Raw genomic sequence first — 17,024 nt, 5'->3', positions numbered from 1 at the left:
TACACCCACAGTTCTTCTATACTAAAAAAATTAATTCATCCATTATAATCTGAATTTTTCTTCAATTAAAGTACAAATTACTAAAATTTGAATCCACCTTTTGGGGCACATTTGTCTCGATCAATTTATGCTACTTATATATGAAGACTTGTAAGTTCGTAAAGGAAAATTAAGCTCCAATACAATCTGTATATAAAATGAACCATTTTGTTTTCTGCATTATACACGATTCTCTAATCTAAAAACGAACGTAAGTTAGGATTAGACTAGATTCCGTAAGGGTTGGCCATTCAACCAAATGATCAGGTCTTTATAAGAATTAAGACTGAAGAGGGACAAGTTCGAGGGCGCTAGTTTTTCTACTTCAAAGGAACCTACTTCTCAGCCCTAAAGGCATTTCATAACTTAGGATGGAAGATTTGCGAGGAATCAGTCAAATAAAACAACTCGTCTTTTTGCCAACGTTTCGACAAATATATTGTCCTCTTCAGGGCGTGGCTATGCGGCTTGGTTGAGTTACAGAAACTGTTTCTCTCAACCCGCATAGCCACGCCCTGAAGAGGACAATATATTTGTCGAAACGTTGGCAAAAAGACGAGTTGTTTTATTTGACCGATTCCTCGCAAATCTTCCATCCTAAGTTTAACAATTTGCGGTCACGAAAACTATATTATTCGCCTTTCATAACATTGACTTAATTATTACTCAATGCAATTGTGCATTTCTTCTTCTTCTTTATGACAAACCTTTGACAGCATCCAAGTGATGCCTTTGTTTACTTAGTCTTGGGGTTCGTTAAGAAGCCTACCACCGTCCCTTTAACCTTCACGGCCTAGTTGTCGAAATACTACAATAAGCTTAGAAATTTTTATCAATCATTGCTACAACCTTTGGATGTCAGTCCACACTTTGTAGGCCTTTCATACAATTTTACAAATAAAATGCAAATAGTTTTGTTGATTCTGATCCTAATTTTTGTTTAAGGTTAAAGGAAGTAAGTACTTATGCACAAATTATTGGTGTTAGATTTTAGATTATAATTTTATGTTAGTGGGGTTACTTAGATATATGTAAATGTCGCTGCCTGCCTGGATGGCGAAACCACTAACAAATGAAAGAAGTTGGAAGACACCACCTACAACTCTTGAGGAAACAATGATTTCTCAAGCCTGGCAAAATATCATATAACTTATCTGATATCAAAACATTTTTATCCAAGGAAAAAATAAATAAATGTACGAGAAACTCTATGCAAAATATCAATTCTAAACAATTTTGTCCAAGAGTTAGCTCACAAGTGACTAACTGCGCTTTACTTTCCAAATTTTTCATACAATTTTGAACTATACGGCCAAGTATACACAATTTAAGTTGAAGAACATTTGTAATTACCCTACTGAGTTTTCAAAACTTACCAACATTGCCGTAGAATGTTTAAGTTGTCACTTACCTGAAAACAAAAGCAAAGATATTAGTTACATAACAGCAATGAACATTAAAACAAAGGATTTATTGTATAAAATACAGAAAATATAGAAGGTGAATAAATCACTGAACTTTGAACTAAACTCTCTCCAGAGCATATATTCTCATCACTCAACAGTTTCATCCGATATACGTCTTTTCTAACATCATGTTATGCAACTAATTTTTGTAAAATAAAAATCCAAAAATCTAACAGAAACTTCCACTTATGTTAGAAGTTCCACTGTTCTTAACCATAGTAAAAAATAAATTAATAGATTTTTTTCCATAAGACATCATATTAAGTCGAAAGAGAAATTTATACAGATATTTTCTTAACTATGTGTGTTTTTTAAATAGGCCACTTATTCATTAAGGAGTATTCTTATGAAATTGTGGATATCTCCAAATAGTGCAATTAGAATTTACGTGGCTAAGGCACAATTCATATTACTAGCATAATGCAGTTGATCAAGAAAGAAATTGGAAGTGCATTTGAGTTTAATAAGTATTGAAACTTTAAAGTGATACTACGATATTAAAATAAAACAAAAAATTAACATATTGAAAATGTGGTTAGGTCCGTAGTAGATAATATCTGTGATTTTAATCGTGATGGCACGCATGTTTCTAGTATCTCTGGCAGTTGTTTACTTGCTGACTCAAATGCGAGGCGGTAACGCAAGTGAAGTCGAAATCTTTCACCATTGATTAATTTTTTACCGCTGTTAATGGATAAAAGTCCGAAATCGATTAAGTATACAATAAACATCCTTGATACGACTGATTAAATCGAATGTGTCAGAAGTTATCTTAAATGATAGTCAATAAATCCGATCTGACTTCCAGAAACATTAAAAGCGAAAATTACACTTAAAAGCAATACAAAAAGCAAGTATAAGCGCTTAATAAAATAACTTAATAGTTTTAAAACAATACATTAATTTAGTAAAAAGTAAAGTGTGGCTATTTTTTCAGGAAGGGCTTTGTTATGTCCAACTACCAAATCAGGTGTCTTGGAGGCGACTAATAAACTAGAACTTTACTGCAAATTCCTTATATTAACCTATTAACCAATAAATAACATCCAAGACCTAGTCCGGGAATCGAATCCATTAAACCAGTATAATAAACCCTAGCTTTGCGAGCCTCGCTGTAACTGCTCGCCTACCGTGGCGCCTCATTTAGTAGTATGCATCAGAGAAGACTTTTTTATAATACGGACCTGTACACACATTACTCAACAATATCAAAAAATATTTGCGGTTTTACATTAGTTTGATACACAAAGAAAATTATTTTTTTCCATAAAATCATGTTGATTCTAGACGTAAAACTCAGTTCGAGATATTTAAGGACAACTCTCTCATTTACCGTTTCTAGAGATCACATTTCCTACTACTGAGTAAATGGTACGTGGAAGTATAAACTCCATAATCATTAATTATTTTGGATGAAAAAAATAAATCTTTCAGATCATAAATGAGCCAAACATTTTTATGATAATGAAGTAATGTTAACGAAATTGGTTTGTTAGAAACAAGGCAGCAATTGAGAACAGCGGAGCCATATGCTACATTCCTTGTAGATGAATGAAACCAAGGAATAATAAGAGAAGAGCGGAATCCGCACACAATAGATAAAAAGATAAGTGAAGGCTAACTTGTGATCGATATTACGATAAACCTCACCTGAGTTCCGCCCACGTCATTCCAACAGCTGACGCAAGTGCACCTTTCAAACGACTATACTTTTGTTGTTGGAAGTTTGTATTGAACCTAATAAACTAATTTAGGACAATGCTACATCAGCATTTAAAGGGTTTAATTATCATTTTGAGGATCAAAATTTGGTAAAATATGAAAGTAAATATTGAAAATGTACAATAGAGGAAATTTAACACTGTCCGATGAAAACTGAAGAAGACTGGCCCGCTTAGGACCTCAGATCTTGACGCGTCTTAAATAAGAAATAAAATAAGGTACAAGAAAATTTAAATCTTTCCAAATTTACGCTTCATTGTTAATCAATTGTTAAGACATACCAGTTAATTCAGCAATATTGCAGTTTCTATTTTAGTTAATTTACTTTACTTACTTTTAATTTAGGCGCTATTAGACCCGTGTAGTTAATAGCATGGACCGCAATCAAAGATATATTATAGTACAGAAGTCCATTCACGGCCGACGCCTATACTTTTTTTAAATGAGTACCAAAAAAATAGGCAATTACGTAAATTACTTTACACTTACTAATAATTTGCAAGATGACGCAGTGAATGGAATAACATTGTAGCTTCCCAGAAATAATTATTTAAATCATATTTCAAATTTTTAAACACATTTCATTAATTTTACAATATTTCTTAAGCATTTTAGGAAATAAAAATGAATAAAATAAGTCTAAAATTAAGAAAAGTACTACGTATTGAATTAAACAAAAAAAAAAAAAAAAACTTTAAAGTGAGATACTTATCTAAAAGAAATTCAAATGTAAAAGAAATAAAATAAAATAAAATCACCTAATAAATTTTATATTAACGTTAACAAAATACAATGAAAATGTCGGCTGTTAGATCCCTCGTAGACCACACATTTGACGTGATTTACCTTTTGTAAATTTTTCAGAATCGACAGAGTCCTGCACTCCAAATGAAGTTAATTTTCCCTCCACAAAGAAAGTGTGCCACGAACGGAACAGAATACATTCGACTGGAGCTAAGTAGTATGAACTAAAGGGAAGGAACGGACATTCTTTTATTTTTTTAATACAAGTCTAAGGAATAACCTGTGGTCAGTGTTTTCTAGCTAGAAGAAAATTTAAGCTTTACCAAAGTCGGACAATGCTGGGTTAATAATCCTTTCTTGTTTCTGGTAATATCTTAGTTATACACGAAACAAGCAGTAAGGAAATCCATCATCATTATTACACTAACAGTGTTTGCATGGAATTTAAAGAAAAAAACAGAAAGGGAGGTTTCGAAGAAAAAATAAAATAACAAAAAGAGTGGTGTATGCTGTGAAGTGGGAAGATAAATCTATGTAGCCGTTGTCTTTTGGTTCTATAGTTTTATCTCGAGCATTCATATATAACTTGCAATCAACATCACACAGCCTGTAATAAGTAATTCGTTACAGGCCCTAGGGCTCCATCGTAGCGCACGTACAAAACAGACCATTCCTTTCATTCAGAACGTGCTTCACTGTTGGCACTAAACACTCCACTAGGCCTTGTCTACTTGTCTAGCTGGTCATACCCCCCGTCACCAACTACATAGCTTATTAAATAGCTAGCTCATTACCTACTACATACCTGAGCAATTCGCAAATTTTATTTTATAAAATAAATAATAATTTTTCGGGACTTGCAACGACAATATATATTTTTAAGAAGCAAATGATAAAATAGGTAAAATCTGCTTCTTCAAAACAAATAATCTGTTAAAAACACAATATTAAAAATTGAACATAGGTGTCTCTTAAAATTTAAATACATTTTAAAGAATCGATTTGGAAGATGAATAATAATAATTCGTCTTTATTTAAATATTCTTACAAAACAAATGAAAAACAAGCTAAATTCTTTATTTTAGACGTACCTAAATACCTAGTCCATGACCGTCGGAGGGATGGAAGATGAATAAATTTTATTTAATATTGTAAACAGTAAAATCTTTGTATTAAACGAACTTCTACTTTTCTTTTGAGAAAAATACTGGCATTAGTATTAACAATAATAACAATATGTTAATAATAATAACAAAATTAATTTAATAATAATGGAATTAATAGGTTAATTTCAATAGAAATGAAATGTACAATTTAAAATATTTTATACCCACTTATTAAAAGGTCACATGAACACGCACACAAATTTAAACATATATTGACGTCAATATGCCCACTAGTCTTTCATGTGAGCTTTATTATTATCTCTTTTGTATTAATAAAATATATATGTATTTAATAATTTAGGTAAAATAAATTAATTATATTTGCGTGGAATATAATTTGTATTTATTGTCAACCTCTTATTTATTTATGCTAACTCCACGGTTAAAATATTGGGCACATATATGTAACTATATTTTTTTTGAAATAATTCAATTTAAATTTTTAAAAAGGAATAATATTAATAATAAAAGTATTAAAGGACTTTAAAAAAGATAGCTATCTTAGCGTTCTAACTAACAATTACACCGGTGAAGAGTTGTCAAACACGATTTATACTATTCTCTAGACTCTTGTTTTTCTGCTGAATGTGAAACCGAAGGGGAAGATGTTCTTGATTTTTTAGGGTACGCTTGGAGTTAGTTTCAATCATACAATAGTAGGAAACACCGTCTTAGGAGGGGCAAAAGGAAAAAAAAGATGCTGTACAGAGCAGTGATCGCGTGAAATGTATTCGTCATATAAATCCAACCACTATAAATATAAATCCAACCACTGTACTCCGCTCACTTGCTGAGAACTGGGCATTGTACACATACACATATGACTGCCAACTCCATACTACTAAAGACTCCAAAAAAAGGTGATGCGCCACACGAACCTAGACCTCAAAAAGCTGCCAGAAGAATTGTATCATTAAAATTATTTTTAAAATGTCAGTCTGACAAACGTTTATGCGAAAATAGCGACCTATTATGAGAAATAGATTTACTGGTAATCGCCTACTAGTACAGTTACTTCTTCAGGGTACCTGGTATCCCTGGGTAGACACATTGGTATCCCTGGGTAGACACATACACACTATCTCTTTCTCACGCACTCAGAGTTCTAACCTACCAACACTTCACTCATATCTCAGAGGTCTGTAACTGAAGAACAAACTCTGACACCTAAGAGAGCCACAATAAATCTTATAGTTCGCCTTGAATTTGGCTTTATTGCTCTTACTATAATGTCTACTATACACATGTTAAATATTGTGTAACAGATTTTGCGTTACCACCAACATACAACCCTGTAATCTGCTTTGTTTTCAAATATAATTGGAGAGAAAATTTGCTGTTTAGATAGAAAACATAATTATATTTCTAGGAACTAAAGATAAAAAGTAGAGATACAAAACAAATTTAGTGAGTGTATGAGAAGGTATCACAAAAGCGGGAAATCCACAAACATTATATTAGTGATAAAATTGTAAAGTTTGAAGTTCATATATTAGCTTCTCTGTGTAATGTTCAAATTAAATGTAATTATGTTGGATGTGTGTACGGTTGTATAAAGAGAAATCCAGCACTATTTTAAAGCGAAGCATTTTTTTTGGAACATTTTAGTTAAACCAACAGCTCGCCTTTGACCCAAAAGATCTCTTTGTTGTGGTGCCACTCTAAAAAACCTCTCAACCAACTTGGGAAAATATTCAGTTCTTATTCACATAAACTTTTATTTAATTTTGCTTATCATAATATTTTTTTGAAGGGAATATTCAATTGTAAGATTTAAACGTAAACATGAATGTTAAGAGGATATTTTCCTTGAGGGCCGGATTTATTTTGAAACAGCAAGTCCACTCGATATTTATAGAATAAGGAAACTTATGGTTCATATTATCAGGACATTTTACAGACGAATGTAAGTTTACAACCATTACTCTACTAAAACCAGTGTAGCAGGAAATGAATGTACCTTTCTAATGATACTTCCCATTTTTTTTATTTGTGCTCCAATTATTGATTATTATCTGATAAGGTCTTTGCGAGTAGTGGTGGGTTATCAGGTTAAACCAGGTAGATAAGACCAGACTCCTATCTACATTCTCTTTTTAGAATTTACCTAGAGAACCAAGTTTCTTTTGATCTGGAATGTCACTTAAGAAAAATTAGTGAGGAAGGGGTATATGACACTGAGGAGCGGTTATCCTTAATTGCTAAATAAGCGCCGAATCCATATGTTACAGAGAACGTCCTAGAGAAACTGGATAGTTAGCTACTAGATGATAGAGGGAACTGTACTCTACCACTTGGCTCTTTCTTCAGAATATTTAGGAAGCGCAATGGAGAGGAGTTATGAAATATTATCAGGAAGGAGCTAACCTTAACTGCCGGCTCCCACTTCTTCTCCACGAAAGAGCCAATAGTTGCTATTTCAAGTCATTTAGGAATATATCTTAAAGTCATTGGCACTCGAGCCTTTTTTCTGCACTGCCGGCTTCCGCACAGTGTTATCTCGTGGCAAGTAACATTGTCCATCAACAAGAGAAGCACCCAGGGCAAAAATCTAACAACGGTTGGATTCGAACACGGGAATACAGCACCTCCACCACTGAGACAATTTCTTTTCTAAATATATTTTTTTAAACATTTAGTAAAGGGACATACGAGTATATTGGTGGTGATCCGCGATTGCATAAAAGTGCTGAGACCTGGTTAGGAGACCAAGAACAAAGCACTATCCTGGATTTAGTCAAATATTGCATCTCCAGTTAAGAGATAAGACTGATTCTCAAACCTACACTCGCATCAACATCCACTCGTAAATGTTAACATTCCAAACATATCTTTCCATTAAAATTATAAAAGAAAAGCAAAAGGAGCTTACTTTTTCAAATGATCTTACGCCTAACTATCGATAAATAAAGTGGTCTCGCGGTTAGGTATGAAGCAAACTCCCAAACAAATGTGATGGTAAACCAAATGACAAAAGGTTATTAACAGAGTAACTAATCCCTACGTAAGTCTCACAGAGTCACACCAAGTGTACAGATTGCCAGTTCAGTTTGTAAGCTTCAACTCACCACCAGTAACAATTTCGCGCTAACCAGCCAAATTATACTTCACTAGTTGCTAAATGATTTGAGTGAAATACTGATCGAATTTCACGGAACGCTACATTGAATATTTCCAAGATAGTTGAATTCCTGCTAGCTCATCCAACATAATAATTAATCCTCTCACCATACTTAATTAAATAAAATAAACAATGGTTAAAAACTCAACCATTCATGCTAGTGATCCAAGCTAGTGACATCAATGTAAATACTTAAAAGCGCTATTAAATAACTGTGCAGTTGTGAATGTTGACTTCAATAAACTCACTTCTGTGAACACAGCGATTCCCCCTTTAATAATCTTCAACTGCACACATTCAATGAAAATCGAATGCAAAATGAAAGTTTAAATGAAAACAGAACTTGAAAGCTTATAAGTTTTCTTAAGGATTTGCATGCAACATAGAATCTATTTCAGAGTATCCTTTCAATTCTCAATTCTCTTTTACAAAGTTTTATGAATCAAGTAAGTTTTCAATGTTTTTTAACACTAAATTGAAACAGGTAAATGATTATTAGGGTGCGTGCAAATGATTAATAGGATCTTTAGGGTGCGTGCGTGTTCGAGGTAGGTTTTATTTCTTACAAAGCTGCTCTGGACAGAGTTCTCTCTGAAGTCAAGGCGTGTACACAGCTCTAAGGGACAATAGTGTAGCAGCCCTGCTTTTAAGCTCTAGTTTCCAAAGACAGAGAGAGAGAGATAGTTACTATGTAAACAATAAAAACGGTAAAGCTCAGGTATACCTAAAATATCATCGCATTGCAAGCTATATTAACACAAATCTAACAACTGATTGACAAAATACTATTAAATACCATAAACAAAACAATACGATGATGAAGTAATCGATAAACTAAAATATTTGTAAGCCCTTTTTGAAATGAAATTTAAAACCAAAAGAATGATTAAGTTATTTATTAAGTCTAACAAAATTCGCAAACAATTTGGAATAAAGTAAACAATGTAGATTACTATTTAATCACTAATGATTGACAATACTTTTAACTAGGGCAGTAATTGACCAGAGAGAAGTTTGGATCTTAAATCTTACTTTAAATAGAAAAGAGACTGATCGTGAACTTGAAAGGGGCTGGGTGTTGGGTTGTAATAATGAGCTTCTTATAAAAAGAAAGAATAGACTTTCGAGATCTGAGCGCGGCCGTTAAACGATGTGATTCAAGAAAGGAAAAGAGGTCTGGGAAGAGATTTTAATTTATTTCAAACTAATTAAAGAAGATTGCTTCCTACCCTCTTGTTCGCACAGTTAGCAATGTCTTGTGCGGTTCTCCTAGCACAGCCTTTAAAGTCTTCGCCTTCTATTTTATAATTATTTGACTACCATCTTCTTCAAATACTAAGCGTTTTTTTCCCCAGTTTCCTTTCACAACTTATCCTATCAATTTAATCTATAGCTGAACAGAGATATATATCTTCGTCACCTGCTAACTTGTCAGTAATCCTTTCTCCCTGGAAATTCTGAGATATTTCAGAATAAATCCATTTGAGCAAAGGAACCCCTTACTTTAATATATTATTTCATTCGAATTTACATCGCATTTGAATAACCACCCTTCTGCCAGACAAAGGGGGAAAAAAAACTCTTTCTCATTTATATTCTGTGACTTTTCATCGTATAATTTTAGGAAGCGAGAGATATCGATAAATATTCTTTAAAAAAAAAAAGAAAAGTCAATTATAGCCTAAAGTTAAAAACGCATTGTACTAAACTTTTAGTCAGTCTTCTAGAAATTTGACTTGTGAATAAAATTTTCTTTACATATGGCGTTCCAACTACAAAATTATAGTTTTTTAAAAATATTTTTCTAGAAAATTTGATTTTTTGTTGGCTCAAATTGATTATTTGAAAGCAGAGATCGCCACTGAGCAGCTGAGCCACAGCTTTTCTCTTCGTTATTCTAAGAAACCAGCAATTCTGAAGTGTTATGTATGTAGCAATCAATTTCTTTGTATAGAAATATATTGACAACTACGATACAAATTTTACTGACCCAAATGGCTAATAAAAAATAAAACCTCCAATGCATAGGTAACCATTTGATAAAAGTAAAGTAAAGTAATCGCCAATTTTTTCAGGCGGGGCTTAACGTCCATCTACCAATTAGGTGTCGTGGACGGAGGCGACTAGCAAACATACTTTACTGTAAATTTCTTTTATTAACCATTAAATAAAATCCAAGGCCTAAAGACCGGGAATGGAACCCAGTACCACAATACATATTAGCTTCGCAGGTCTCGCCTCTAACCGCTCGGCTACCGTTTTGAGTGGGCGTGCAAACTATAAAATAGAAACTGTAACATCCAATAAATTCTTTTTCTTGAGGAAACCAATATTTATATTTTACAATTCTAAGTTCTGAATATATTCACATCACAATCTATCCACTATAACGCTCAATGCAACTTGTTTATAACTTCCACTTTATAAAATATAAAAAGTGCAAAAAGAAAGTCTATATATTAGAAAGAAAGCCATGAAGCCTTTCATACAATATACTGTGTTTATAACAATTTCTCATTCGTGTTGCTGTACGTTTGTAATTTAGAGAAAACAAAGAATGGGGGGTTGGTTGGTTGGAAATCAAGTAGAATGAAAAAGAACAAAGCGACCATTGTTAGTTGTGTTTCATTTTCTCCAGACCTTTCCTCTTCTGGCAAACCAATTTTAATATGCATTCCCCAGGAAACTTTGGTCTTTGTGCATAAAAACCAGTTTACAACTTCAAAAGAGAATAATAATAATAATAATGTGAAATCTCAATCCTGCTACCTTAGTTGTTTGATACTTCCATAGTTTTCACACAGACATCAATCACTTGCATCTAAATAAAATAAGAATGCAACTTTTCTTCTAACTTGGAATTCCACTCAACCTACAGTTGTCTTGATGTGACGATGAAGAATAATACACAAGCAAGTCATTTCCAACATTTAAGAATCTCCAATTTTTCAAGAGCTTGGGTGGTTATTGTTCTCCCTTGAACCCTACCCACTTGTTAATTTAGGAATAAGTAACACTATAAAGGACTCCCCACTCATCCTAGAACGAAGTATCGTGGGCCTAGTTCGTTCCCTTAATGAGCTATTATTAGGATATCTGGGAAACGGTTGGAGGGCGTGAGGTTTCACCAGTTTTCCCTAACTGCCAACTCTCCGCTGTACTTAGCACTTCCTAAGGGTACCAGGGTATGGAGAGAAATGTACTTACTAAGATCTATTCTCTTTAATATGTGGGAAACTTCTTCAGGATTTCAAGAGAGGGTACTGGAGAGAAAAGATGAGATGGCACCTAGGAGTAGTTATCCTTAAAAGGTGGCTCCCACAGATTTTCGGAAACCATTTCCAAAAAGATTTATGAAGAGAATGACAATTACTTATATTAATAACAAAAAAAAAATCGAAAGTGTTTGAAGAATACGAGGAGGGGCTATTAAATAACGAGACTGATGTTGCTACAGAAAAACTATGCATGCGCCAAATCTTAACGACCGGCAGCTGTACAGCGGCTCTTTCAATTGCAGCGGTCTCACGTGTTTGTAGCAAATATGTCTGATCGGAACCGTCGTTTGTGTAAGAGGTGTTTGTTTCGTTTTGCCGAAAACATGATACTACAAAGAAGTTTATGGTGATGAATGTTAATCATGTGCGCGAGTTTTTGAGTGGTTTAAGCGTTTCCAAGATGACCGAGAAAACGTCGGAGATGATGACCGCCCGGGTTGCCCTTCCACGTCCAAAACGGATGAAAATATCGATTATAATTAATCAACATTAACCATGAGGTGCTTGCTCAACTTCGTGAAAGAGTAAGGAAAAAAACGACCCGATTTGGGGAAGAACAAGTCATGGGGTCTCCATTAAGACAACGCGCCGGCTCTCACTGCATTGTCTGTCAAGACGTTTCTAGCCAAGTACAATATCCCAGTTTTAGGCCATCCGCCTTTTATTCGCCTAACCTGGCCCCATGTGACTTTTATGTATTCCCCAAAGTCAAATCTACACGATTTCAGCCCGATGAAGCTGTGAAAGAAAAAGCGGCACGCGTCATGTAGGAGCTCACAGAAAAAGACTTCCAGCACTGTTTCGAACAATGGTAAATTCGCTTTGTAAGGATTGGGGAGGGGTGTATATTGAAGGTGATAATAACTAAATATGTATAAATTTAAAATAAAATGTTTTACAGAAATAGTCTCGTTATTTAAAAGCCACACCTCGTATGTTTGAATCCACTTTAAGAAAAGAAGTAACGAAAAACTAAAAATATTATTTAATAAAACTACTGTTGGATGCCAATCGTGGTCCCCATTGACACATTTTAATCAAACAACAGCTACTTTTATACCTACTTCCTTAGTGACTGGAGCTTAGATGCTTCTATACACTTACGGATAAATTATTTTTTGATTACCATTATTACTACCTACATCATTTATTACTTTATTATTACTGCTATGGCAAGCGAGAACCCAGTTCAGCTACAACTGTCAGGTGCCAATCTTTAGGAATCGCTTGTTAGCATAGAAAACCCATCTTTCAAGAAATGAAAGAAGTTTTCTACTCTTCAAGCCCTTCAATAAAATTTTGCACGGTATTTAAATGAAGGTAAAGGTATCGCTTGATGAGGCCCTAGTGCAGTTGGTACATCTGACAAAAAAGGAGAGAGTGTGAATCCCGATTAGTCCATACCCAATGCCCTAGACCCTAGACCAACTTTCCTTAACTCTCGCCCAGCCACCAACTTAATTCCCCTCTTCATCCATGACTACTCCTAGCCAACCTAATAACTTCCTTCTTCCTTCATATTGTTTCTCACTTTTCCTCATTTCTTCATTTGTATTAAAATTTAATAATCTCATTCATTCATTAGGCGCACTACCTAAAGATATAGGGTGAAGTTTTTTTCATTTCTTCAACTTAATTGAACGAACTGCTTGTTTAAGATAGAGTAGACTTTGTTTATTTATAACTAATTGCTTGTCTTTTTACCTAATCGAATTTTGACCATACAAATTGATTTAAAAAATTTAAATTATGACAGTATATTAAAAAATAAAAAAGTAAAAGTAAAGTAATCACCTATTTTTTCAGGCGGGGTTTACCGTCCAAGTACCAATTAGGAATCGCGGACAAGGGCGATAGCACAAACTTTACTATTAACATTTTTTCTAACAAATTAAAATTAGCTATACGAGGGATTCGAACTGAGGATCTCCCACTTACAAAGCCAAAGTTCAAAACCACTGTACCAACACTCTCAATATTAAAAAAAATATGAAAGTTCAACATTCTATGATTTTAAAGCGTTAATTTATAAAGTGCTTTCACGGCAACAGCTGCGCTCGAGAAAATTGTTAAATCGGGGGAACCCAATGCTTTCACCATGAATTACGATGCTGAGAAGCTGATTCTGGAACAAACACTATAAAATCTCCAAGCGGGTAGATCTCTACCAAATAAGCATCTGCACAACATTGGAATGATATCTAAAAGCAGTATACATGAAATGCCACCTAAACAAAATATACAGTGGGTCAAATCATTTCTAATAAGTGGTTTTTCGATTTATAAAGGAAATTGTCGCTTGCGATAAAAAGTGGGCTCAGTTTTAACAAATAAAAGTCAACTTTTGTATCAAGTAGCCGACTTCATTCATTAATTTGTATTGTAAATAAAATATTTTCCAATATATAATTATAGTATATATGAACTTATGAGAAATAAGCTTATACACAGATGATAGAGGACAAGATAATGTGGCCCTCATTATCACTAGAGTACTAATTCTGGCACTCAGACTTTAAAAGGTTAAAGGAACCCCTGTGCTAAAATATTCTTAATGGATGTTTATATTAGTCTCTCGTGAATCCTTTAAAAGACAAATAAATATTTGAAGGGGAAACAAAATACACTAAACAGCAAAAAAAACCGGACACTCAGATTTGGTCTCATAATTTTGTTAAATACGCTAATCTTTTAAATTTATGGTAAGAATTGGTTTATTTATAAGTTATTTACACAAAATCTGCCACAAATGACTAATTTTTATTAATTATTGAAACAATATTATAAAATAAAGAAAAAATAAGAAATTAACACTTTTTTTTAAAACTTTATTCTTCATTTTAATCAGGTTTTCTGACAAGAGATGTTCTTCTGATAGCGGGTATTTCTCCCTCGTCTACGGCGAAGGGCCCTAATCATGTCAGGCATAGAAATTAAATTTTGGACGTACTCCACCGGCAGAGCATCCCATTCTTCACGAAGAATTTGGAGCTGATTTAAGTCACTAGGAGGAGGATGACGATGTCTAACACGCCTTCCTAAATTATCCCATAAATGTTCTATGGGATTCATATCGGGAGTTCGTGCAGGCCAGTCCAGAACTGTGATTCCCACTTGCTCCAAGTATTCGGTAACAATTCTGGCGGTATGTGGGCGAGCATTATCCTGCATCAAAATGAATTGGTCACCAATAAATGGAGCCAACGGGATCACAGCCTCTAGGAGCATTTCCTCAATGTACCTCCGAGCAGTCAAAGCCCCCATTAACAATGAAAATCAGTTCAGTACGGGCGTGGAAATTGATTCCACCCCAAACCATAACTGATCTCCTTTCGAAAGGTCGTGACTCGCGAAGAGTACATTGAGCAAATCGCTCCCTTGATCGTCTCCACACTCTGTCTCGATCGTCTGAGTGGTATAGACCAATGCGAGACTCATCTGTGAATAAAACTGTTCCCCACTGCTCTACAGTCCAATGAAAATGCTGGTCAGCAAATAATCGCCTTTCTCTACCATGCCTTTCCAGGAGTTGGGGCCCTGTCGCGGGGCGCCTTGCTTCCAGGCCACGCTCCCTCGTTCTCCGCCGTACTGTGTCCGAGCTAACACGCGTATTTCGCGCCACTAACAGCCTGTCCCGAACCTCAGGAGCAGTTAAATGGCGGTCTCTCAATACTGAGAGCGTGATAAATCGATCGTCAACTTCAGTTGTGGCCCTTGGTCGGCCACTGCCAGCCCTCCGTTCATAACTGCCAGTCTCCCGGAAACGCCGGAGTGCATCATTAATGGCGGACTTCGCTACTCCAAAGGTTTCTGCGATAGATCGGACGCTCCGGTCTTCTCTTGCCAAGACATCAGCTCGGGCTACGTCTACATTCGAAAGAACCATTATTCTGGACCAAAATAAAAAAAATCACGTCTATTAATGACAGAAAGGCGCGGTTAATAAATTAAAGATCTTTAAAGGAGCGAAAACCTGCTTACAGTTTAGAAGAGTTCCGTCAGGTAAAGCAGCCTCAAGACAAATAAGCCACATCTGAGTCTTATCTCATGCCCTACTAATCCTGAAGGAATTAGTTCAATGGACTAAGACCCTACATTCTCTGTAATAACCAGATTACCCACAAAAACAAACACATTACTGATAATCAGCTTTTAATATAAAAAATATTAAGTGTCCAGTTTTTTTTTGCTGTTGAGTGTATCAGCAAGAATTACTAGCCAAACAAACATTCCAAACCATTTGCTTAAATAACAATTGGGCTGTTACATTGCAATATAAAACAAGGAAGAATATCACTCTTCACGTCCAGTGTAAAGCAAAAGAACATATGTAAAGACATTTAATAAAAACCAACTCTTTACGAGCTAAATTTATATTAAACACTACGTAGCTAGTAAAACTCTCATGGCTGTCTTGTGCACATACAGTCCACTACTAAAAGTAATAGAAACATCACCGACACCTGTAACAAACAATTTCCTCCAAACCTAACTACCTTTTTTTTCTCTTGTAATACACATATAAACAACTTTTATAGCTAAGAAAAGTGACAATAAACGTAGAGTAATAAAATAAACATTACAAAATAAAAAATTAAGAGAACGTTAAAATATTAGTGGATATTAGAAAAAAAAAAAAAAACTGAAAGTAAAAAAGTTATTTATGTTTTTTTTTAAAGGGAAACAATTATTGATAACAATTGAAATCTAGAGGAAAATAAAAAAAGTTCTACGTGCCTTCAAAAAAAATCTAAGGTTACTACAACATTTCAAAATTATTTTCTAGCAAAATGATTTCGAGTATTCTCTGATGTTACATTTACAATAACAGCTATAATGTAAAAACAAAAAATTTTCTTCTAATATTCGTTTGATTAAGAAGCTCTTATTTTGATTAACACTGAACAAAAAATATATTGTATTCTGCAACCACGTCACACCAAATTCTGTTTTAACATTTCGAATGGTTCTCCAAAAGTGTTTTGTTTATTAAGAAAATCAAAACCCTTGCTTTCAGAATTCCTCAATCAACGTCTTTTGTTTTATGTTTTTAATTATCGAAGCGTGGAATACTACGACTAAAATAGATCTATTGAGCATTAAACTCATGAAAACACTCATACCATGGCACCCAGGTGATGTGACCACTCACACAGGTTTTTTGCAGACGTTCTGGGTAGAGCAGCGGAAACCGACTGTTTGGACTCATCACTCGTCGTGTCAACAAACCTTTTGCCTTTAACATATTCTGAAGAAGACTCTCCAAAATTAAAAGAATCTGGTAGGATAAGATATCCATCCTTCCAAACCTTGTAACTACCAGGGTGTTCAAGGAAAACCTATAGAGGAGCCGATGATTGACAATAATCATTCCCTGAATCTCTTTCCCAAAACACCTTCAGATGTTCTGAGGATGACTCCACCACTCTAGCCAAGGGAAGTAGAGTTTTTTTGAAGATATATTGAAGTTTACTGCTAAATTAAGGCG

General features: G+C 34.4%; 1 protein-coding gene across 15 annotated transcripts in view; it reads right to left on the bottom strand.

Annotated features, from left to right (window-relative positions):
* gro (TLE family member transcriptional corepressor groucho) overlaps positions 1-17,024 on the bottom strand; it is a 165,256-nt gene that overhangs the window by 53,178 nt on the left and 95,054 nt on the right. For 10 of the 15 annotated variants that reach the window (XM_074122245.1, XM_074122253.1, XM_074122246.1 and 7 more), the window contains one exon: positions 1,416-1,450. The exons of the other annotated variants lie outside the window; for them this stretch is intronic. In XM_074122245.1, the coding sequence (XP_073978346.1) occupies positions 1,416-1,421 (6 nt within the window). In that variant the 5' untranslated portion in view covers positions 1,422-1,450. The remainder of the gene's footprint in view (positions 1-1,415; positions 1,451-17,024) is intronic. 15 annotated transcript variants of the gene reach the window in all.

This window comes from Rhodnius prolixus, unplaced genomic scaffold (assembly GCF_049639745.1).
Source record: "Rhodnius prolixus isolate KJV_2025 unplaced genomic scaffold, Rpr scaffold_8, whole genome shotgun sequence".
Classification (NCBI taxonomy): Eukaryota; Metazoa; Arthropoda; class Insecta; order Hemiptera; family Reduviidae; genus Rhodnius; species Rhodnius prolixus.
The sequence above is the reverse complement of the archived record's forward strand: the minus strand, read 5'-3'. Positions and strand labels throughout refer to the sequence as shown.